The 22,394-nt window shown below is 33.6% G+C and overlaps 4 protein-coding genes across 13 annotated transcripts; 2 read left to right on the forward strand and 2 right to left on the reverse strand.

Moving 5' to 3' along the window:
* The first annotated feature begins 6 nt into the window (after positions 1 to 6).
* Positions 7 to 5,328, forward strand: LOC124181691 (mannose-1-phosphate guanyltransferase beta). Of its 4 annotated transcripts, none has more exons than XR_006870544.1 (8): positions 163 to 480; positions 1,311 to 1,512; positions 1,681 to 2,074; positions 2,256 to 2,417; positions 2,539 to 2,770; positions 2,861 to 3,041; positions 3,709 to 3,916; positions 4,159 to 5,328. XR_006870544.1 is itself a non-coding variant. In XM_046568484.1 (6 exons), exons 2-6 carry the CDS (start codon positions 1,360 to 1,362, stop codon positions 3,027 to 3,029), a joined length of 1,110 nt encoding a protein of 369 aa, XP_046424440.1. In that variant the 5' UTR covers positions 7 to 153; positions 1,311 to 1,359; the 3' UTR covers positions 3,030 to 3,172. The 4 variants fall into 4 exon arrangements, 2 of the variants coding, with proteins under 2 accessions (XP_046424440.1, XP_046424439.1); XR_006870545.1 differs by having other exon boundaries at positions 3,709 to 3,887; XM_046568484.1 differs by lacking the exons at positions 163 to 480; positions 3,709 to 3,916; positions 4,159 to 5,328 and adding an exon at positions 7 to 153 and having other exon boundaries at positions 2,861 to 3,172.
* Positions 2,839 to 7,376, reverse strand: LOC124181689 (separin). 5 transcript variants are annotated; one of them, XM_046568473.1, is made up of 10 exons: positions 7,014 to 7,180; positions 6,708 to 6,922; positions 6,306 to 6,528; positions 5,891 to 6,180; positions 5,676 to 5,812; positions 5,386 to 5,602; positions 4,978 to 5,288; positions 4,619 to 4,786; positions 4,144 to 4,289; positions 2,839 to 3,881 (listed from the first exon to the last, which is right to left on the reverse strand). In XM_046568473.1, the coding sequence occupies exons 1-10, from the start codon at positions 7,015 to 7,017 to the stop codon at positions 3,700 to 3,702; spliced, it is 1,893 nt and encodes a 630-aa protein (XP_046424429.1). In that variant the 5' UTR covers positions 7,018 to 7,180; the 3' UTR covers positions 2,839 to 3,699. The 5 variants fall into 5 exon arrangements, with proteins under 5 accessions (XP_046424429.1, XP_046424431.1, XP_046424430.1 ...); XM_046568475.1 differs by lacking the exons at positions 6,708 to 6,922; positions 7,014 to 7,180 and adding an exon at positions 7,335 to 7,376; XM_046568474.1 differs by having other exon boundaries at positions 6,873 to 7,178.
* LOC124181692 (uncharacterized protein CG4449-like) lies at positions 7,345 to 10,728 on the forward strand. Its single transcript, XM_046568485.1, has 6 exons — positions 7,345 to 7,553; positions 8,064 to 8,169; positions 8,442 to 8,589; positions 8,652 to 8,807; positions 8,991 to 9,138; positions 9,337 to 10,728. The coding sequence occupies exons 1-6, from the start codon at positions 7,499 to 7,501 to the stop codon at positions 9,627 to 9,629; spliced, it is 906 nt and encodes a 301-aa protein (XP_046424441.1). The 5' UTR covers positions 7,345 to 7,498; the 3' UTR covers positions 9,630 to 10,728.
* Positions 10,085 to 21,483, reverse strand: LOC124181687 (endoribonuclease Dcr-1). Of its 3 annotated transcripts, none has more exons than XM_046568469.1 (23): positions 21,017 to 21,482; positions 20,714 to 20,829; positions 20,472 to 20,631; positions 19,838 to 20,130; positions 19,382 to 19,744; positions 19,064 to 19,224; positions 18,781 to 18,989; positions 18,427 to 18,610; positions 18,231 to 18,346; positions 17,786 to 17,937; positions 17,495 to 17,636; positions 17,175 to 17,405; positions 16,882 to 17,061; positions 16,518 to 16,731; positions 16,049 to 16,230; positions 15,721 to 15,899; positions 15,366 to 15,619; positions 14,076 to 15,175; positions 13,279 to 13,851; positions 12,835 to 13,066; positions 12,389 to 12,609; positions 12,138 to 12,303; positions 10,085 to 11,846 (listed from the first exon to the last, which is right to left on the reverse strand). In XM_046568469.1, the coding sequence occupies exons 1-23, from the start codon at positions 21,074 to 21,076 to the stop codon at positions 11,599 to 11,601; spliced, it is 5,736 nt and encodes a 1,911-aa protein (XP_046424425.1). In that variant the 5' UTR covers positions 21,077 to 21,482; the 3' UTR covers positions 10,085 to 11,598. The 3 variants fall into 3 exon arrangements, with proteins under 3 accessions (XP_046424425.1, XP_046424424.1, XP_046424426.1); XM_046568468.1 differs by having other exon boundaries at positions 18,168 to 18,346; XM_046568470.1 differs by lacking the exons at positions 10,085 to 11,846; positions 12,138 to 12,303 and having other exon boundaries at positions 12,469 to 12,609; positions 12,824 to 13,066; positions 18,168 to 18,346; positions 21,017 to 21,483.
* Between the last annotated feature and the right edge of the window lie 911 nt (positions 21,484 to 22,394).

Here is a 22,394-nt window from a genome sequence, read left to right on the forward strand (position 1 = left end):
CGTGCGTCGATTGACTTGTTAGACAGAGATTCCAGTTTTTTAACCGTGTGGTTTACACCACGGTTTGCACAGTGTCATCTGTCAACGATGATAATAATAAAAATATACAGTATAATGCCACGCCAGCGCGCGATTCCGGACTCATCTCTTTAGGTTGGAATAAACAATATTATTTATCTGCCCTATAGGAATAATGATCATATTACAATCGTGCTCGTTTATATCTGCAAAGAAAGCAATACATTCTATAAAACGAATTGAAAACATTGAGTACCCAACTGTGAAAATAAATACATCGAGCCAACGCATAAGTATTGTGACAAGTCACACGTTTGTTGTGCCACAGTGGCAATTCACAAAAATGTACCCGATTTTTGTTTGCCGAGTCATACGTGGCAATTCTTATCTGGCATTTAAATAGAGAAGATTACATTGAATCCCCTCTGAGTGTTAATTATTACATATTCGATCTCTGATAAGGTAGGTACAAATGTATCAGAATCCATCGTTTGTTTGTAACGTGCTACTTTTGATAGGAAAATTACCTGAAACGGGGTATTCAAATTACATAATTAATTAAACGAATTCACTGTCTAAAATATCGCCGCAACGTGACGCGTTAACTTGCCACAATACAACATGTACTTATTACCAGATTTTATAGCTTCTGTTGCTAAAAAATTACACTTTCAACAAATAATCCAGATGCCGTTCAAACATTTATACGTTGTACCAAATCTGTCAAAAGAAATTTTATTATAAATTACTTGCGGTCAAGTACTTGCAATATATGTACTTTTTGGGTGCTTCGAAGTACCATCTGTTTGTACCATTTGTCAAAATTTTACAGAGCATTGTGATTAACTCTATTGTATAGTAAAAGTGTTTCACAATAAAATGTACTTTCGATTAGCCTATCCTCAAACAATGCTCAATAACTGGAAATTGGAAAGAATATATTGAATTTTTTAAATCTATTGTAAGAACTTATATCAAAAACTCCTAATTAGAGAGTATTATTGCCTTTTGGCCAAGTATAAAAATATTCAGTTAAAAATACTGACAATCTTCTATTTTTGATCTGATATTAATATTTGTCATTATGATTATTCGAGCACTGACAGTAATTGTTTATTTAAAATTTTTGATACTATTTCCTTACAGCAAATAAAACAAAGCGTAGAGCACACTTATAAAAAATTCATCAGCTAAATATTTTTTTTTTGTAAAAACTTGAATATCGACTTTGTTAGAAGTGAATAAATGAATAATATTACCGTTAATTGCGATATCATATGTTTCATTTGCAGCAAGCTTGATCGTATATCGTATCCAGAAATTGGACACAGTTACTAAGTTATGCCTGAGAAGAAGAAAAAACTTGACACTATGCGAGCTTTAATTTTGGTCGGTGGTTATGGAACCAGATTACGTCCACTTACGCTAAGTCGGCCCAAACCTCTGGTTGAATTTGCTAACAAACCAATGCTCTTACATCAAATAGAAGCATTGGTAAGTGTCGCTGACTAAATAAAAATTTTTGGTGATATATTTATAGAAATTTGAACTCATAATGCCTTTCATATAAATGTTGGCTTGTCAAAAACCTTATTCACAACCAAAAGTTAATATTACTTTTAAGGCACAGTAAATTAACATTTGATGTATTCTTGAATTTAGGTTGAGGCAGGAGTAACAGAAGTAGTGCTTGCTGTCTCATACAGAGCTGAGCAAATGGAGAAAGAGCTCGGCGAAGAAGCAAAGAAGCTTGGGGTTAATTTGATATTTTCACATGAATCAGAGCCTTTAGGGACTGCCGGTCCTCTTGCGTTGGCTAGAGATGTATTGAGTTCCAGCAACGATCCATTCTTTGTCCTTAACTCTGACATAATATGTGATTTTCCATTCAAAGAGTTGGTTAATTTTCACAGAAATCATGGCAGGGAGGGTACAATTGTTGTTACTAAAGTTGAGGAACCATCTAAGTACGGCGTTGTTGTTTATGGAGAGGGTGGTAGAATTAACAGTTTCATCGAGAAACCCCAGGAATTCGTTTCCAACAAAATTAATGCTGGTAAAGTAGAGATGGTGTGCATTTTTTTAAACTCAGTGTTGCATCTTACTTGAAAAGATATATGTTAGTAAGCTTACCATATATTTGTCAATTGTCATGATTAATAACACTTCAAAATACAGAAGAGGATAACTGAACAAAAAACATTCATATTATCTATTTACGAGAAATATCTTTTCAGGAATGTACATCCTGAATCCAAGTGTGCTGAATCGGATAAAATTGCAGCCTACTAGCATAGAGAAAGAAGTGTTCCCTGGCATGGCTCAAGATGGGGAATTATATGCCATGGAACTTCAGGGTTTTTGGATGGACGTTGGACAGCCCAAAGATTTTCTCACTGGTAAGCATTTCACCTAAAATCTGGTAAGACCATTATAGTCTTCAGTATCTCTGCCAGGTATCACTAGTTTTCTTACCAGAAATATGCAATAGTTTTCTGTGAATAGTTGCATATATTTCAGGTATGTGTATGTACTTGGCATCTCTGAGACAAAAATCGCCGGGAAAGTTGTATTCAGGACCAGGAACAGTAGGTAACGTACTCGTTGACCCTACAGCGAAAATTGGGGAAGGCTGCAGGATTGGTCCAAATGTCACCGTAGGACCAGGAGTGATCCTTGAAGACGGCTGTTGCGTCAAAAAATGTACCTTGCTGAAAGGGGCAACAGTCAAGGAGCATGCTTGGCTTGAAGGGTAAGATCACTAGTAACCTAATAAATAATTGTTTTTTGGGGATGTTTTAAATAAAAACAATTAAATTGAAAATATTTGTTTGTTAAACAGATGCATTGTCGGATGGAGAAGTGTGGTTGGACGATGGGTTCGAATGGAGGGTACAACTGTGTTGGGTGAAGATGTGATAGTTAAAGATGAATTGTACATCAACGGTGGACAGGTCTTACCTCACAAAAGTATAGCCACTTCAGTGCCCGAACCTCAGATTATCATGTGATCTATCTTAAATGTGAAAATTATTTTGTAAATATTATATAGCACTAAAATTATTAACCCAAAATATTCGTATAGTATTTTGACGTATTTGTACCCTTATGCTTTCTACTTTTTGGAAAAGTAAAATATAAAGATTAATTCAAATTTTCTTGGCCTATAAATTACCTTCTTTAATATGTTTAACAGAGAATAACATGTGCATATTTGTAGTAAATCCAACACTTCATGTTAACGATAAACCATTGCATTTTTTACAACATCCGGGCACACTTACCAATTTTGATTCCTGAATGAAAGGATTTCCTGATTATATCTCATATGCGTTTTAGCACTTGCAACCATTTTTGTGTTTCATCGGACTCAAAGTTTACAAGTAAAATATTCAGTTATAGCACAGCAAAAATTTCAAATCGATTCGAGATTCAATATTTATATTCACTTTCGAGATCTTTGCTTATGATACAAATGCACTAAATTCAATAGAATAATATTTATGGAAAAGCATGAAAATATAAAAATCTTATAGAGTGATGCCATTTTTGGTATATATATGAACAACGTTTGATCAATTTAAAACCTTGATCTAATCCATTGAAGATTCGGATTTGGTGTGGTGCAGTAATTTAATTAAATATGTTTTTCAATTAGTTCCACAATTATTAAATTTATATTCACTTTAGTCTTACAGGAAGTCCACGGACCACAACTGCAGCCATTGTCATGTACTGGGAGCATGATCCTCTATACTTAGCTAAAGCCCGCAGCATCTCTGGTTCTACCGATGTTTTGCAAGGTCTTGATTCAGATAGAGACATTGTTGAAATGCCATTTTCCAAATCCATGTTCTTGAATGCTGTTGGTAAATAAAATAATATATATTTATGTCATGTGAGTACATACATCTAATTTTGTTCTTATGTTTCATGTGTGCTTGTGTTCAATTAGACAGGTTGCATAAAGAACGCAATGTACGAAAAGTATTTCAAATTTTATACAACTTATCTTCATAGTTGTGTACCTTTGAAAGATTACATATAAAACCTGCAATGTTTCGAGTGCAATATGCTCTTCGCTTTGATTTGCAAAGCTGTGTTAAAGTGTCGTATGTTACGCACCCAATATTCCATTAGACCATTCATTCATCTTGACCTCTGACCAAGGCCGTGGTGCTGGCGAAGGAATCCAATTTCCCATCAAATTTGCTGTTAGTCTATCTACATCACCGTCAGTGACTTCCCACAGCATACCCAATATACAAGGACTACAAGGACATTTTTACAAAATAAATTAGTGAGTTTTACAATTCGAAGAACTGTTACTATTGTATGTATGCTAAGTTTTACAATTCGATACAAGTCCTACAGTAAATAACTAATAATCCTTCGAACAGAATATATTAGGTGAACCCAGGAGTTCTCCAGAGTAATATTTTAGAGCAGACATAATTATTGCATCAGAGTACGTTCTTCAAAACATGCATGTTCGAGAACACTTTAAGCATGTGAATTCACAAATACTAAGTAATAAGGAAAAGAACTGGTCTTCAAAGAAAGAGCATTGTTCAATAATATGTTTAAGCAAAAACAATACCTGCATGCTATAAGATATTGGTTGGAGACTCCAATCGGTGGAAACCTTCCACCTACTGACCACAGCTTTGCACTCCCACAGCCAAATAAGAGAACAATAGCCTTTACTCGTAATTTCTCGATTCTCTCCCCTGATAAGTATTGTATTCCACTTCCATGTCCACTATACCTGCAATGTAATTGGCAGAACATCTTTTACATAATTTCTATGTTCTTAAAATATACTTATAGTAAATCTTATCAAAGTGATGTCCTAATGAGTATGATTATAGTTTTTAATATTCATTCAATGTACTAGATTAAAACGAAACTCTGTACATTGTAGTGAAATCAAAGCTATTAACAACACGTTGTACTAACATTAATATGTCATAGTTGGTTAAAGCACATTCAAAACTCTTTTCATCTGGTTGAATATTATAAGTTCCTGTCCAATGTGGTAGCCAGTACTCAATGAACAATTTCATACGTTTCTCAAGCTCGGGTAAATTTCCTGATGGATTGACCATAAAGCTACCATTGTTTTTTCCGATTTTTATAACCTTACAACCATTTTCGATCGTTTCTTCATGTTCTTTGTACAGTGCATATGCCATGTGTAGTGAGGGAAAACGTGTTACTGGATGATTTGTAAGAACATCCATGACTTCGAATGGAATGTGGTCAAGTATCTATAGAGGGTGATTAAAAATAAATCCTATTATCAAATGATTGCGTCTATTATTGACAATTGTCATATAACAATAATATTCCTTGTACTTTACATACCTCATCTATAATTAAAACCAAAGTTTTTCGCTTGACTGACATCAGTGGAGTGAGGCTGTTCAATTTACCATAGATAGACAATATTATACTATCACAAAGTTTTTCATCGAGTGGCAGAATATATTTAATTGCTAAAGCAATTTCTGTCCTTGTCAGAAAGCAAGCACCCAGTGCTATTTTATGGAGTAGCCACCTAGTACGTTCTGATATACAATTCCTGTAAAGTAGAAGATTGCTAATGCTGCTTTAGCAGCACAGAAAATGTTAGTATAATGTATGAAAATTCTTACGATGATTTATTGTCTGTAATAAGCTTGTTGATCATTTCCCGCACATCTTTTACTACACTCAAATCTTCTATAGGATCCGCAATCAAAAGAACTCTCCACTCCCTAAGCCATGTAGATTCTAATTCACAAATTGCCATCTAAAACCAAATGTGATATAAAGGAAGGAAATGTGTGATGGTAAAATTGTTCTACAATGAAAGATACAAGTCGCTTACTTTCATCCTGTTATTTTGTTTATCTCGCATTTTCCAATACAAACGGTGATTAGCATAAGTTGCCTGTAAATCCATCCTATTGCTACTTAAAATATCACGTATCTCTTTGCAAACGTCATAATTTGTGCTTAGTTTGGGCTTTGGAACAGTTATACAAAAGGGATGAATTCCATTTTGTCCCGTAGGTAGTACTGATATGTGAATAGGAACCATACCAATCATTTCAGACGTGTTATAAATTGAACTTTTACTAGATTCATATTGTGCCGTCAGCTGGACCATGTACCACTCTGTAAATGTTGAAAAACGTTGCCTTAGCATTAAATATTGACAGAAAAAAAAATCAATTGTCATTCAGAACGTCATAAATACCAAACATCTGTTGCAAATGATTATTTGAACAACGTAAATTCACCTTCTGGAAATTCTTTTAATCTGTCTGTCACAGTAGATGCACAATCTTTCACTTCTTCATCACTGTTAAATTTTATATAGGCAGGATTAAGTCCAAATGTTTGTGGTTCTTCCAGCAACATTTGTCGCTCCTGAGTTTTATTGTATCGATGCTGTACTTGGAGGTGTAGCAGAACAGCATGAGATTCGATCAAGTGATAAATGGCTTCTACTTCTCTGTCATCCTACAGAATAATAAATAATATAAAAAATACATATCCATCAATTTTTAAGGAGGTAGTTAGCATAGAGTTAAATTTTGAATCATTAAGTTAATATTAATAAGATATAAAATGGGTGTATTAGACTAAATTAACGAGAACAGTATTTCAGTAATAACGCTGGTGAATTACAGTTTCATTACCATCAGACAAGATATAGCAAGCATTTTGTTAAGACTCATATATTCAACGCAACTTGGATGCGATTGCATCCAGGAAATTAATTTTTTAATATTAATTTCCAAATTCTGATCGGTATATACTGGAGATTCGGCTGAACTTTCAAAGTCTGTAAAACTGTCTATAACCTCTTGACATTTTTTATACTTCCGCCAAACTTCGGTATAATTAAAACTACCTGCGGGCATTGTTGTGCGTAAAATAATAACGACTTTTCTAGAATTCACGTTAGAAAATCAATATACATTCAGTTATCAAATGAAATTCACCCATTATACTATATTTTTGAATCACCGCATGCGATGCCGCATGTCAAGTCGTAAAGTTGAAGGTAACAGCTAAACAGCAGCATGGCAAACAATGACCTGATGCAAACATCATGCATACAAACATAGCTGGAATTTTTTAACTTTGTAATTATGCCGGAAAAAATAGGCTTTTTGTAGAAAAATCATGTGTTAATATGACAAGAAATGTGAAAATCTTTCGAACTAACATTTTTTTTTTTATAATCAACAATCGATACCGATGCAACAACACACCTGTGTCCGAGAGAAAGTGGTTCGCGTTATTGCATTGGTAGTACTTACAACCGGTAGTAACCCAACCGCTTTCATACATGCGTACGCTTGCACAGGCTGTATCGTTGTTACCACCTAAGGTTATTGTGCGTTATTCTCGTTTAAGAATTCAAGTTGAGATCTCGGTTCGGTAAAAAAAAGTTAGTTCTAAAGGCTATATAAATAGAAAGCCAATGGATAGTTCTTCGGATGACGACTGTTACATTAATTCTGCGCAAACATTAAAAGGTCCGAAGTATATAAGTGTCTTTCAACTAGCGTAATTGTATTTCAATTCAATTTAGCTGAGATTTACGTCTTTGTAGTTTCTTTTAACAATTTATCATTTTCCCATGTTTTATATCGATGTGAAAGAATACACACACATTCTACTAATTATAGTAAACTGCCAGTTCGATATTGAATGCTTATTCTAAAACAAATTAATACGTACAGTGAAGCTAGATGAGTAACAGTTGAAAAATTGAGCAGTTGTGTCATTCTTGTAAATTACCTTTCAGTAACTATACAAACGTATCCCTAATTTTTGTAATTAAACGTAGAATTTTTAATCGATTAAATTACCCTAGTTTCGTCAAGTTTCAATTACCTCTTCCCATAATACAGTATAGATAATATCTTACATAGCATTCTTCCGTCATTGTTCTATAGCTTACTTGAATCGTAATTTGAATATTGTTACTCCAAATAACAGTAACTTGTCATAAACACTTATATTATTACTTATTTTATCCATAGCATTAAAGAAACAACTGATCGTTAATGGCAGTCCCAGCGATCAAGAAGCACCAGCAGTCCCACAGGATGGGACGCAACCCTATATGCTTGAAGATTGCTTAATTAGGTACAACTTCTATTAGCCATTAATGATGAGTTTTTTTCGTTTCATCATAAAATGTATGGGATCAATTATTTGCCGTAAAGAAATCCGGAAAAAAATTTTGATGTATTTTCAATTTTACCACTTTGTCTATAGTCTTTCCATATTTCATGACAAATTTGACATTCAAACAGAAGTTTGAATAACGAAATTGGAGAGATTTTGCTCCAGCCTAAAACAATTAATTGAATAGTATATACCTGTAAATCTCAGACAGGTTTTTTTATAATTTCTAGTGAGGTGCACTTAGCACCTAAAACTAAAAGATCTTCGCGTAGAACTCGTGGTAGAGGTCCCAGAATGAGTCGGAGAATAGCTGATCGCGAACCAGAAGAATCAGAGATCCTTCCACAACTTTTTGCCAAAAAACCACCAGTTCAATCAGTAAGCATATTTTCATATTATTGAACTTTCATCTTACTAACGCGCCTGCCGGATTGTTTCAGATTTCTTTAATAGATTCTGATCCAGAAGACATGATAGTTACAATGAATTCTGATGACGACAAAGATGCAGCAGGTGATGATGCACTTGTAAATTATGAAATGACCATAAAAATCAATTGGCAATCTGCTAGACTCGAGCGTGTACCTCTCAGACGGGTAAAAACACTTTATTATATCCATTACACCATATACATTAGTTTCTGGCGACGTCTTCATTAACTGCAACTGTAAATGTAAATTCTTAGTGTTAACAAATGTAGACAAATTTTTACGTGGCAATGGTGAATATATACTATGAACTCATCTTTCTTTGCTCAAATGATATTATTCCAATTTCAGTATCAAGAGTTCTCAAAGGTTTTTGAGTACTTCTCTACAATGGTAAACATACCTCAAGAGCGAATATGGTTAGTTTTGCGAAATGAGATCACGATAAAACCAAGTGATACACCAGATTCCTTAGGTCTCACTATTGTAGATATAATTGGTAAGTTGTTTGTAAATTATAATAATAGGTATTAAAATGTATTTAACAACTTATCGATGACTTCAGAATTTCGTAATCGAATTTTTTCGTACAATTCCAGATTGATGCAGATTAAATTAGATTGACGGTTCTTCATGTAATTCTAAAAACATAAATTACATTGACTTCAAAAATCATCATGTAATATTTTTATTTCAGAGGGTGGAATTATTGATGGTAGTACGGAGCATCGTTGTACTGATAAAACCATTGTGGACAAGGATAGTATCAACATTAAAATTCAAACTAAGGATCAAAAGAAAACACTGAATATTTCCATTAAGAAAGGTCAAAAAATTAAGGTACTCATGATGAAATGTGCAGAGCAACTGAACATTCCAGAAGACAAGATCAAATTCCAATTTGACGGTGAGCCAGTACACCCTAATGAAACTGCTGAGAGCTTGGACTTGGAAGGCGGAGAATGCTTCGATATGTATACAATACCGTAAATTTAAACAAAATATTTATTTACATTGGCTAAAATTTCAAAGTAAATATTCTCACAATTTGGTTGTGCAAGTTGGCAGTAATGCTCATTTGACAAGTAAAATAGAGTCCTACAGCAACAGTATATTGTAATTTTAGGATAGTCAACATCAAAAAAAGACTAATTAAAATAAAATTATTTCAGCTTTAATAAAGAGCTGATTGATGAATAATTCATTAATTCTTTTAGTTAGGTGAATAATTTGTAAACAGTGGTTCGATTTTTTAAAACATTCAATTTGTGAGAAGTTTCAAGAAATAAATAATATATTAAACGAAGTACGTACTTGATTTCTGTTATTAGGCTGAATTAGGCAATATATTGAAGGTACATTTGTAGCATAAATGAAAAATGTGAGGTTTGATCTCAAGAAGCTTTCATTTATGCAGTATACAATATAGATTTTTCTGAATTCAACATCGTTGGGTATTTGATCTGGTACACTTATGCAACCCATATACTCATTCAAGTCGGTATTGATCAGTTTCTGATTTAATTTAAAAAATGAATGCAAATCTACTTTGTTAGCAATTTAATTTTGACCAATTGTGCGACGTTATGTGAATGAATGTAATAGATTGAAACTGCACTGTATGTGCAATAAGTAGATGATGCTACATACTATCTTAGATTACGTACTCGACGAAAAAAAATTTGCAACATAAAGACATTCGGAACAGTAGAAAGAGTTTGTTATTCCGTACTTCCTTTTTTTCAAGTTTGAAATATGATTTCTGGTTGCTTAGAAACGTGACAAATCTGTGTCAATTAAAATTTTATTTTAAATATACTAATGTCCCTAATTGTAAATTAAAGTTAAATTATAGCCTCTCTGATATTGTACCTGAGATTCTGCTGTGCACTAGATATGTAAATTGATTAAATGTATGTTACCATTACATAGGTAATGTGATTGTATAAAGTTGATGTATTACAACTAACCATTGAACAATATGGAAATGAAAAACATCGTCACATACATACTTTTTTATTGAATAAGTATATATATAAAAAAACGAATCCAGTATCATCAGATTGTCAATAAATCGAATTACTGAATATTTTCTGTAATAGCATTGTTGAATTGGAAGACATGGAGTTGATCAACCACATTTGTTCATCGAAGTTTAAATGAATTTTTTCAATCTGCAAAATATAATGGCATGAGAGAATTAATTTAAATATACAAGCATTTCTTGTTTCTGTTGTAGGTTGTGTGTATTTTATTACCAATTTCTGAGAAAATGGTGCGAAGCTCTAACATAGATAAAAATATCACGCATAAATATGAATGTGTGAACAGAGTCTTTAAGTGTCAACTTATGTTTGAGCTTGACCCTAGATTCGAAAAGCGACTTTGTGCGTTAGTTACTGATAAAATTCAATTTCTTCATTGATCGCTACTTATGTTTGGAATGTATGAGAAATGGGAAGAAGCACATCATTTTATTCCACTTAATGACAATCTAATGTTATCTTAGAGTAGTGATTATCTTTCATTCAAATCACATTATTCAACAGATGTAACTATCGATAACACAGGAATAGTTGTAAACATACTGGGAATTACGAAAATCAGATGATCTACAGAGTGCGTGAAAGTTCATATATAGATCTTATGACACTAAGTAGAAGTTCAATCCCAATTATGAAATTCTTTGTAAATAATTGAAACTGTAATTTGGCCTCTCAAAACTTAGACTGCATTCAGTATATTCAAGTTATACATTGCTGAAATATATTCAGTTGAATAACAAATCTACCCCTTTCGTGTATGACATTTTGCACACCCCCTATGTAAAGTCTGATATAATAAGATAATTGTCAGATAAACTTTATATCTATATTTACAAAATATTCTGACTTCATCTTAATTAAAAAATAATCATTAAAATTCCCGTTACAAGGTGATATTTTATAAAATTCAATGATCACAGTTTTTCTCTTTGATGTCGTTGCATTTTTTTTAGTTTTTTAAGTGCACATTTTGCAGCTGTACATTTAGCAATGCGATAATTTCTTCCTATTCCTTTGAAAGAACCCTTCCCAAACACATCTACTGTGACTCTTACACGCCGACCATCAGCTAGTTTTTCAGGCTTCCCAAACTTTGCTGTTTCAGGTTCCAACTCTAATAATTCTCTTATTGGAGATTTTGGTACGTTTGTACTGAATTGTTCTGAAAATGAAAAATTACAAAAATTGAATGAGCAAATACAGTAACAGATATATATATCCCCTGGTAACCAAAAATTTTACTTAATTTTTTTTTAAATTTATGTGGTAAAAAGAAACGCCAAATTTCACTTCTTTGAAGGAACTGAATCAACAAGATATCAATATAGCAAAGCTCACTGTTGATGAAACGTTAAGAATTTACTTAGGTTTTACATTTCACTGGGCTAACGATTTTCAAAATAATATAACTCATGACATAGAGACCATTGTCTGGCAAAATATATTTACATACCTATTTCGGACCTCATGATTTTATAATACACCCTCCAAACAGCGTCAAGAGACATACCACTGTCTAAATAAATTGCTCCTGCCAAAGATTCAAAAACATCACCTAAAGCCTTTGGAACTTCAACGTCTTCTGCCTCTTCGCATTCATCTTCAGCAATTAAATAATACTGTCGGAGAAAAGTTAATAGACGTAATTTTTTTATATTTACAACCAACTAATTTTACAAGATACATTTTATTAATTATACCCACTTCTTCACTGATAGAGTGACCATTTTCTTCTTGTATCCTGACGAATCTGTCAATGACCACATTTAAACCTGGTGATAGATGGCGGAAATATTTATGAAATCCACATCTGACTGCCAACGAAGCAAATATTGTATTATTTACCAAAGCTGACCTCAAATCTGTTAGAGCACCAGGGGAATGTTGTCTTGTATCCTCATACAAATGTCTTGTTATCAGATAATCTAGTGGCAATCAAATAACGATTTTTAAGAATAATACAAATTTACTATACTTATGGAAAAGCTGGTGAATGAATAAATAATTACAGTTGTAAATTGAATGCTATTACAAGTTAAACACTTCGATGGTTTCCTTAATAGCAAACGGTTTTAAGCATATGTAATAATTTGCATTTTTCTAACATTCGTATGCTTGATGATAAGGTGATTTACGCACTAAGTTGTTACCTAAAACTGCATCTCCAAGAAATTCTAAGCGTTGGTAACAGTCTGTCAATTTATTTGGCTGATACGATGCATGGGTGAATGCTTGCAATAAGTAACTCGGCTCACGAAATTTGTAGCCCATACTTTCTTCAAGATCGCTATAACCATCCAGCATCAGGCTCAACTCCTTTTCAGGATCTGGTACATGCCTCAAAAGTGGGCACTGTGGCTCATCTAAGTTTCCATAGCGTATCTATAGGGGATTATATTACAATTAAATATTTTTGTGTTGATATTAAAAATGATATATACATGACTTATTAAGGTGATTATATCTATTTATATTTCAGGCAATTTTATTTGGTATTATGTTATGATGAGTACATTCAACTTCGTACCAGAACAGTACAATATACCACAAATTAAGGATGATATTTCACATGATAAACATTTTGAACTATTTACTTGTGTCCAGCATGTTTCTCCATTTTCGTTAATTTCCTTAATATAGGACGAACTACCCGGAGGTCTGTCAAGTGGTTCATTTGTGGATATGATAGAAACTTTTTGGAATGGTAAGACATGAATTCCTAGCCAGGCCATGAATAAGAAAGCTCCTCTGGGCCCACACGCTATTAAATATGCTCCTATTAAAGCTTCCACACAGTCAGCGACACTTTTATCTGGTATACTATGCTGTGTAATTAGATTATATGGTATGAAACATCGTAACTTTTCAAAATCGGTCGCAGAATCATTGCTGCTTCGAATCAGTTCAGTCCGCATAATCTCGAGTTTATGCTCCGTTTCTCGAACAAGTTCGGATATTTCATTTGGATTTACAGCTCTGAGAACTGGAATATCTGCTTGGTTCCACAAATTTGACGGCACTCCAGATTCTATTAATGCTTGTTCTATTTCACGTGGTACATAATAGCATGGTGGTAACCAATTATCGTGCGGTTCAAATTTAGTTGCTATCATACTTTCACCCAATACTTTTCGACGGCCTAATCTGTATAAATTTAAATTGCTCACCTGCAATACAGATATGAATCATGAGTTCAACTTGACTATTATGTGGGTACACTGATACTTTATTTTAAACGTCATTACTTTTTTACTGTGCTAAGCTGCAAGTTAAAAATAATAGAGTTTATAAGTCAGAGGTCGAAATGAAAAGGAAAGAATAAGGTTGATCTATATAAAAAAATATTTCGACAATTCAATTGAGATTGTATAAGTTCAAGATATTGACTTACTTGTTTTGATCTCAGGTGACTCAATTTTCCTTCATGTATATTGTCATATGTACAATACAAGTATGTGGTTATTGAATATTTTAGAAAAGAATCTCCAATAGTTTCGAGCCTCTCTAAATTAATACCATCGTTAGCATTTGACATTGTCAACGCTTGAAGAATTAAACTCGGACTTGGTCCAGGGTGACCATTTAGATTCGGTTGATAATCAAAACTAAAAAGAGAATCGTCTGCTTCTTCCAATATCTGAGAGTTGTTTGATTGTTTCTTAATGGGTTGCCTCAGAGGCTGCGTATTAATAACTTCATGTGTAAATCTTTTCGAAACCTGAGAGATGTATTCATAATACTCAGACGGCAGTAAGTCAGTTTTATTTTGTACAGCTGATGAACGCCTCTTCAAAACGATTTCTTGATCGCTACGAATAAACATTCCATTCGTCAGAATTTCTTCTTTGGTTCGACTAGTTTCAATATTTTGAGCTGTCTCATGTTGTTGAATTAATCCATTCTGAATATCATTGGAACACTGCCAAACATCCTCGTCATAACTTCTTTCCAACTCTAATAAATCCAAAATTCTTTTATTAATTTCATTTTTACGGATTCTATTTTCGTCTTCCACAGCTTCTGCAACATTATCTCCCATAAAAGCAATGCGTAGACCACCACCACCTTCATCACTTTCGTCTGAAAAATCTCCCATTGCTTCACTAGAGGTGTCATCAGTATCGTAAGCATCTAAATCAGAATCACAGGCAGGTGAGCCGTACCTAATATCATTCCAAGAAAAGGTATCTTGTAGCACCGTTAAATTTGGTGAAAAAATATTTTCATTATTCAATTCCACTGCATTTATAGCCATTTCATTAGACCACGTTCCAATTTCCATTTCATTATCTTTATCCACGGAACTGTCATGCTTTGAAGAGATATCTTTCTCAATTTCTTCTGCCACGGACATACTGTCTGTCAATTTAGGTATAACAGATTTCGTAGTTTTAGCATCACTTTTCATTTCAATCAATTTACTACTGTCCTTTGATTTATTCAAGACTTCCGATAGACTCCAACCAAAGTCTAATGGCAACCATTCAAAGTCTACAAATAATATACGGCAATATTTATTCAAACGCTTCAATTGGTAATATCCCTCTGGTTTAGAAACATTTTTTTTTATGTTACATCCATGTTACGGCATTCAAAGAAGTCAATTTGCATGTTCTACCACTTGGTCGAGTACAGATTAGGATTTATGTGAATATAAGTTCACATTTGTATACCGAATTACCTGGATCTAAATGTTGCTGCCCCAAATTTATCATTTTTGCTACCTGGCATCGTATTTGATTAGCAAGAAGAAGTGCGTTGATTCTATAAAGTATGCATGGCAGACAAACCGCTTGTCTCCATAATGAGGCAGGAAATGGATGAATAGCACAAAGCTCTGCTACCAATATTTGTTTTTGTTCCAAATTTTCTCTCTTTGCCTTCTTGGTTTCCTCACTACTAGTTGGTAATGCAACACCTTTACGATTGATGTATCTGGAAAGAGAATGAAATAAACGAGTTCAGTAATTTCTGTTCAATGTAAAATATAAAGTTCAATTGAACCGGAAAATGCGATTGATATTAAGTTACTTTACCTTGGTGTGAGAAAATTGAGCCTAGCTGAAGTATGATCTACATCAAGTAGCGGTTGATTCAGATTCTGAATCTGTATGTTATATTTTTTCAAATAATACTCCTCAAATGTACTATAGTCAGCCCCAGGAAAAGAAGATTTTGGGTTCAAGTTGGCACAAATTTCCGCTACATAAAAGTACTAAAACAAGTTACGATAAGAACAGATTCCTACTCTGTGATTTATGTTGAGAAAATCATTACGTGTACATTATTGAAAAATTATTTCACAAAAAACATTAACACAGATTTATTGTTCACAATGTTTAAAATATGTTCAAATTTATTTACTTGTGGCTGATCCTTATTTCTATACCATGGCATAATAACAGCATCATGATATTTAGTTGCATCAAATTTGAATTGATTGCGATCTCCTTCCGACACTTCATTCGGTATTGCATTCCTGTTCTCATATATACGTTCTAAGAACTCCCAATCCACATGAACATCCGGGCCATTTTCTGTGATAACTGAAATTCATTATAAGTCCGCAATATAGTGAAAAGCTAAATGATAAGTTATCACTATGGACTATACATGCGAAAGAACGATTAAATTTACCTGTAACAATTAGATAAAGATTCAAAAGAAATCTGATATTATACAATCCATTTCTGAAGAGATGGCCAAGTTGGAATGCACCAGTGCAAAAGATTATCATATATGCCATGAATGTGTCAGGGGATTGCAAAAAGTACCCCTATTGAATTAAATAACTTCCTAGGTGACATTCATATATTCCAAATTTTGTACTTACCCGTTTTTACAGGAACAATGAAGTATGAATTTTCTGAAGCATTCGGATCAAATAGCATCAGATATTTTTGAAGCCTTAGAACATTTGTGAACGTGTACTTGAGGAAGGCTGCTACTCGTTCAATTTGATCAGCATTCAATGTAACCGTCTCCTTACTTAATTCAAGTTTTACATGAACCTCTCCTGATCTCGTGTATATTGGGAATGGACATAGCTAAAGTTAAAAGAAGTTTATTTGAAAAATGCGATTCGTAAATAAATGTTGATGCTTCACTGAATAATCTGAATTTAGTCACTTCTATCATTGTTTTAAAATTAAGGGACAGAATTTCAGTTCGTTTTTTATATCAAAATTGTAAGTCACCTTTGGTATTTTTTTTAGAGTTAGAATGCCAAATCCTATAGCTGACTCTTCAGGAGGATATATTCGACGACCTCTTGTGTTTTGTTCCTCAGGTAAAGGGCAAGTGAGTACCATACTAATATGATATAAAAACGATTTCGTCATCAGTACAGGCCTGCAATCTGTTAACACTTCAGCAGTCTGAAATATAAAAGTAGATTTTTATACAACGAAAATACTGAATTGGACTGATATCACAGGCGAATACAGGTTTTGTCAGCAATAATACTTTTTCAATACAAAGCATAGTCCACCTTTTTGTAGTAGTATTGTCTTCGTTTAGTGGTACCTGGGCGCGCTTCAGAAAACTCAGCTTTTGTTTCATCTGGTAGTGGAGGGGCTTCAGCATCTTCTGGGTTTGCTTTAAAATTTTCTTTACCAATTGGCAACAAATAATCATCAATTTCATTAGCTCTATGAAGATCTATGCAGAGTTGAAGTGCAGCCAAGCGACGAGCCATTGCACTATTCGGCATTGGATATGACTACGAAGTATAAGTCAAGCTTTATGCACGGATTTCATTTATTGTAAAGGTATTTCAACATGGGCAATTTTATATATCTTGACACTCACCGTTACTGTGTATTTCACAGGCGAGTTTATTGGCAAACGTATGGAACAAACATACATGGTTTTATTATCAATAATTGTTGGTTCAATTATCCATTCTGGTGTTAATCGAGTGAATGTATCACTAGGCAGCTTGGCACAATACCTGTAACATGTATCATTTTTTAATGAAATTTGTCCAAAACACCCAAAATGAAAGAAACAGGAATATTTGTATGATTTATACGACTTGTTTGAAGTATTGATGACTTTAAAATATATAATAATGCTGCAATTGATTATTTGATACGTTACCTGTTTACCAAAGATATTGCAGAATTAAAAGTAACACTAGGTGAACCCTCAATACTCAATGGTTTGTACTGAGGTAACAAATCGCCATATTTATCCGCCAATAATTCTTCTTCTTCCGAAGGTTCCTTATTGGCACACTTTGATAATAAAGTCTGGAAATAAGTGAAAACTTTGAAAAATTATGTTGATTATAGTAAAGTAATGTTAAAATGAGTCTGCATGTGCAGTGCTTGCTCTTACTTGTTATATTGCAATTCTGGTGAATTTGGAATTGGATATACTCCACAAAATATTTGATTGTTTAACATGCAAGAAACTGGATATAGTTCAATTGTAAATCTAAGTTAGATAATTTTCCAATTATGAACTGACTGGATTTTACCTGTTCAATATAGTGATATTCAGCTAACTTTTGTATACACTCATTGGATATTTTTTCACTCACGAAAAGCACATGAAGGGCATCAGTTGCCCGAGCTCGGCCTTTGCACTGCACGTAAGACTGATAGCTCTTAGGGAAATCATACCTCATCACAAAATTGCATTTTGGTATATCTATTCCTGGAAAATGTATAGTTCAAAATGCACATTGCTTTTTAAAAAACTTTAGAAACTGGCCATTTACTTACAACAATACATACCCTCCTCCAATATCGATGTAGCAATTAATAAATTACATTCGTGTATTCGGAAGCTTTTTAAAACCTCCTCTTGTTTCCGATGTTGAACCTCCATGTCATGAGCAGAGCTTGTTCCCTCAGGATTCTTTTCAATTGTATAAAGTGGAGAGAGAAATTGTAAATCTTTGTCATACTTACAAGCGTCCTGGAGAAAAATAATCAACTCTTTGTAATTATATTTAGTTTATGACAAGTATTTGTATATCCAAATCTCACAAAAATGTAATATTAGGTTTGGAATGTTAGAATAACTTTTGTTGTGTCTTCTTTGTTTTTATGTAAAGAGTAAAGATATTAAAAGCAACAAAAACTTACATTCAATAGATAAAATAATATTTTTGCTGTAAATCCTTTATCCACAAAAATAACTCCGCACAACAGATCGGGATCAATTTGAGTACGTGGATACCGTGATTTTGGAGGTCTTTTAATACCAGTTCGTAGCTTTTTGACATTTCCAATGTATTTTGATTGTTGGAGGCCATCTTTTCCAGTATCAATCTCTTTCTTGCAGGCAGATACACCTTAATTAACAATGCATAAGGATATGGTTAATTATGAAACCACTGTTTCAACAGTGTCAAATGTTTCAACGTACTGTGTCCATTGCTCAGTTTGTTGTCTGGGATAGTGAATTCTTTTTTGCTGGATGGGGCATAACACTTGAGTATATGCAATAGTCGATGAACACATGGAGTGGAGAATTTGTATAATTTTTCTCTTTCGCTCAAATTTTCAAATTCACTTTCACAAATAGCTCTAGAAACCAAACAAACCATAATGTCTCGGTTTTTGTATTATATCAATTATAACCAAATGTATAAATTAGAATTGAGGGTAGAAGTGAAGAATCTACAGTGGCAAATCTGTGGAGGAGTTTGACTACTCAATACTTGATATTTCATGAAACACATACCTTATTTTAATAAACAAGGAAACCACAACGTTGAATAATAAGTAGTGTCGCTCATAAGGGGTTTTTACTTTCAGCTTTTCTGCTTGAATTAGCAAAGCTAGAGCAGCGTGATTGGCGCACCAAGCCCCGAATGTTTGAAGTACGTACAAAAAGTCTTCTATCATTGAGCAAGGTTCCTGTTTAGGATCAGGAATCTTCTGTATGTCCTCGAGGAACTCATCGTTGTAAATTTCAGTGGGATCATAGCGATGATCACACAAAAAGTTCATAGCATGCATAGCACAGTTCTCCAGAGTCTGGTTTAATTCTTCATATTCGCCACATTTGTATTCTACAATGTACTCTTTTGGTTTTGGACTATATCTGAATCAAAATTGAATACATTTTTATTTTACACAAAACATAGTAATTGAGTGAACAAAGTGAAACAAACATAATCAGTAAGAAGATACAAACCTTAATACTGATACAATATCACTGGCTGTTTCAATTCTACAATGAAAGGTTTTTTCCAAAAGTTCAACTTCTGCTTCCAGTCGTCCTGGCTGACGAGTTAGATTAAAAACTGGTGCAGCAAAACCAATTAGTCGAGGACCGTTAGAGACATTAAATTTTTGTAAAACAAACTTTAGCTTTTCATCATTGACTGCTTTGTGGCATTGATCTACAATTGCCAAATTTATTTGACTTGGATAAATTTTATTCTGATTCAACAGATCTGCACAAACATGTGATGTAGCGACAATCACCTTTAACAAATAAAATAAATCTGTATCAACAAATATGAACACAAATGATACAGACTTTATGTAGATTTAAATAACTTGTAAGATTTTCGTAAAAATGAGACATACATCAATCATGCTGTTGTTTTACATCACAATATTGGACTTTGATAAAATAGACTGCTATATAACACTTGTATATTTGATAATTGTGCGCTACTTTTTTGAGGAAGATTTGAACAAAGATCGAGTCTCTTAAAATAAAGACTTGTATTTTGAAAATCATACAGATATTACAGAATTACCATATTGAATAACTGGTTGAAAATTGAAATAAAATTTATATCGTTGATAACATATATCACCTGACTTTCAGCGAATTTTCTATCGAACTCTGGCCATGTCTCAGAATCACAGATAAGCACGCGTAAATCTGTTAATTGTTGTATATATACAGCTTTGGTTAAACATCGATCTGTATCCCTTAGAATGTATACTGAGCGCTTGCCTCCTTCTGACGGAGATCTGTGAACAGATGGAACTCAAGTTATTCAAAGATTTGAAGATGAAAAAACAACGATTGTAAAGAGAAACGACATAGCTTTACCTTCGGTTGTTAGTCGCCAACTCTTGAATTAGTTTGATAACAATAAATATTTGTTCAGAATTTTTTCCTAGACAAACTATTATGTTGCTCTCTAAAGCTGCGTAGAGGAGCTCCACCTAGCATAAAAAATTTTCACAAGGCACTAATTACTTCGATTTGTACAACTTGTTGAAATGAATTATGGAAGTCAAAATGTAATTTGAAAAATGTAATTTAAAAAATGTAATTTGAATAATGATAAACGAACTTTGGAAATTAGTTATCACTACATGTATGTTTTAGAATTATGTCTTATTTACTCACTTGATATTCTCTAGGAGAGAAAGACTTAGTATGAACTTGATCATTTAATGGAAATGCCATGGAGATTGTAGTAATGAAATGTTTTTATATCGTTGAACGTATAAAACCCAATTACGGGTTGTTTGCTTTATCAAAAAAACTAGCAAAACGTCAATAATAACGTAAATCAAGGTGAAACCTTATCGAAATGTGCACTCTAGACGAATAACAGTGTTGTACGGCTATTTTTATACGAAAAGATTTGACCAAATTTTAGGTTATTCTGCTTGTCAAATAATCGGCGGCACACAGATCTGTCTTCGCGATGTGAACCATAATTAATACATAGATTGGAACTCTCTAAAAACATTTGTTTATATGCTCTAAAGAGCTGGTAGTAACCAGCATCTGGTATTGACAATCGGAACTGATATTTAAAGAGGCTGTGTACTCGAATAAATTGGTACGTATGTATACAATCAAATAAAAAAGTACATACAATCGGTAACTCTTCGAATAGTAGGCATATCATGAGCCTGAAAGGTGCGTTTACATTGGAGCTTCGACGTAGACGCACCTTAAAGCCTCACGGGGGCGCCATGCTCGATTTCGACGTGACGTATAGGTATATGTCAATGCAAAAAAGGGCTCACAGCCCGTTCTACCTATATGCATTTTTGAACAGACACACACCAATCCATTTTCATTTGATGCAGAAATAAAGAAATTCCATGCATTGTAGAAATCTTTGTTTAGAATGGCGTATAGAATGGGGCTGTTGAAACCCTTGTTTGCATTTGAGATGCGTGGACTTCGATATTTAGAGATATATACGTCAACGTCGAAATCGAGCAAGGCACCCCCTTAGAATACGAAAAAAATTGCTAAAAATGGTAAGCACGACGTGACGCGAGTAGCAATAAAAAATTGTCAAGATTTGAACAAATGACAGATTATATGTACAAAAGAACGCATAACAGCACATGCCCGGTTTTTCTGCGTTGCTGGCTCGCATTCAATATATATATATATATATATTTCACTGTTCCATTCTAGACTAAAGAAGCGAGACATTGAAATCACATTAATTATATTATTTATAAATATGTTGCATACAAATAATAATAGTGCAGCTGGTTTTTGTTCTTGTGCGCTCGCTTACTCGTTGTTAGTGTTTTACCAGATGATACGAGATTAATGAGATACCTCAGGCCTTCACTGCTCACTGCACAGTGCAGGAACTACGAAGCACTGGTCCTGGAGGTCGAAATTCACTAGGTAGCGAACCTGAAGCGCAGGCACCATAGAAAATTACTCGTAACGGTCAAAAGTCAACAGGTCAAGGACCTGGACAGCCAGAACTACGGAGTGCTTGTCTCTGAAGTCCAGTTTCTCCAGG

This window comes from Neodiprion fabricii, chromosome 4 (genome assembly GCF_021155785.1).
Source record: "Neodiprion fabricii isolate iyNeoFabr1 chromosome 4, iyNeoFabr1.1, whole genome shotgun sequence".
In the NCBI taxonomy this organism is placed as follows: domain Eukaryota; kingdom Metazoa; phylum Arthropoda; class Insecta; order Hymenoptera; family Diprionidae; genus Neodiprion; species Neodiprion fabricii.

What these genes read in the sequence shown, in the direction of transcription:
- LOC124181687 (XM_046568468.1), bottom strand. Translation starts at nt 21,076, where the DNA reads ATGGCATTTCCATTAAATGATCAAGTTCATACTAAGTCTTTCTCTCCT. An exon ending in CTGTGAAATACACAGTAACG is followed by an intron (nt 17,406 to 17,494) that starts GTGAGTGTCAAG and finishes TATACTTCGTAG; the next exon opens with TCATATCCAATGCCGAATAG. An exon ending in AATCATGAGGTCCGAAATAG is followed by an intron (nt 11,847 to 12,137) that starts GTATGTAAATAT and finishes TTTCATTTTCAG; the next exon opens with AACAATTCAGTACAAACGTA.
- LOC124181691 (XM_046568484.1), top strand. Translation starts at nt 1,360, where the DNA reads ATGCCTGAGAAGAAGAAAAAACTTGACACTATGCGAGCTTTAATTTTG. An exon ending in TACATCAAATAGAAGCATTG is followed by an intron (nt 1,513 to 1,680) that starts GTAAGTGTCGCT and finishes TCTTGAATTTAG; the next exon opens with GTTGAGGCAGGAGTAACAGA. An exon ending in TTCCAACAAAATTAATGCTG is followed by an intron (nt 2,075 to 2,255) that starts GTAAAGTAGAGA and finishes ATATCTTTTCAG; the next exon opens with GAATGTACATCCTGAATCCA.
- LOC124181692 (XM_046568485.1), top strand. Translation starts at nt 7,499, where the DNA reads ATGGATAGTTCTTCGGATGACGACTGTTACATTAATTCTGCGCAAACA. An exon ending in AGCGTGTACCTCTCAGACGG is followed by an intron (nt 8,808 to 8,990) that starts GTAAAAACACTT and finishes TTCCAATTTCAG; the next exon opens with TATCAAGAGTTCTCAAAGGT. An exon ending in CACTATTGTAGATATAATTG is followed by an intron (nt 9,139 to 9,336) that starts GTAAGTTGTTTG and finishes TTTTTATTTCAG; the next exon opens with AGGGTGGAATTATTGATGGT.
- LOC124181689 (XM_046568472.1), bottom strand. Translation starts at nt 6,932, where the DNA reads ATGCCCGCAGGTAGTTTTAATTATACCGAAGTTTGGCGGAAGTATAAA. An exon ending in TTGCTATATCTTGTCTGATG is followed by an intron (nt 6,529 to 6,707) that starts GTAATGAAACTG and finishes ATTATTCTGTAG; the next exon opens with GATGACAGAGAAGTAGAAGC. An exon ending in ATTAAAAGAATTTCCAGAAG is followed by an intron (nt 6,181 to 6,305) that starts GTGAATTTACGT and finishes CAACATTTACAG; the next exon opens with AGTGGTACATGGTCCAGCTG.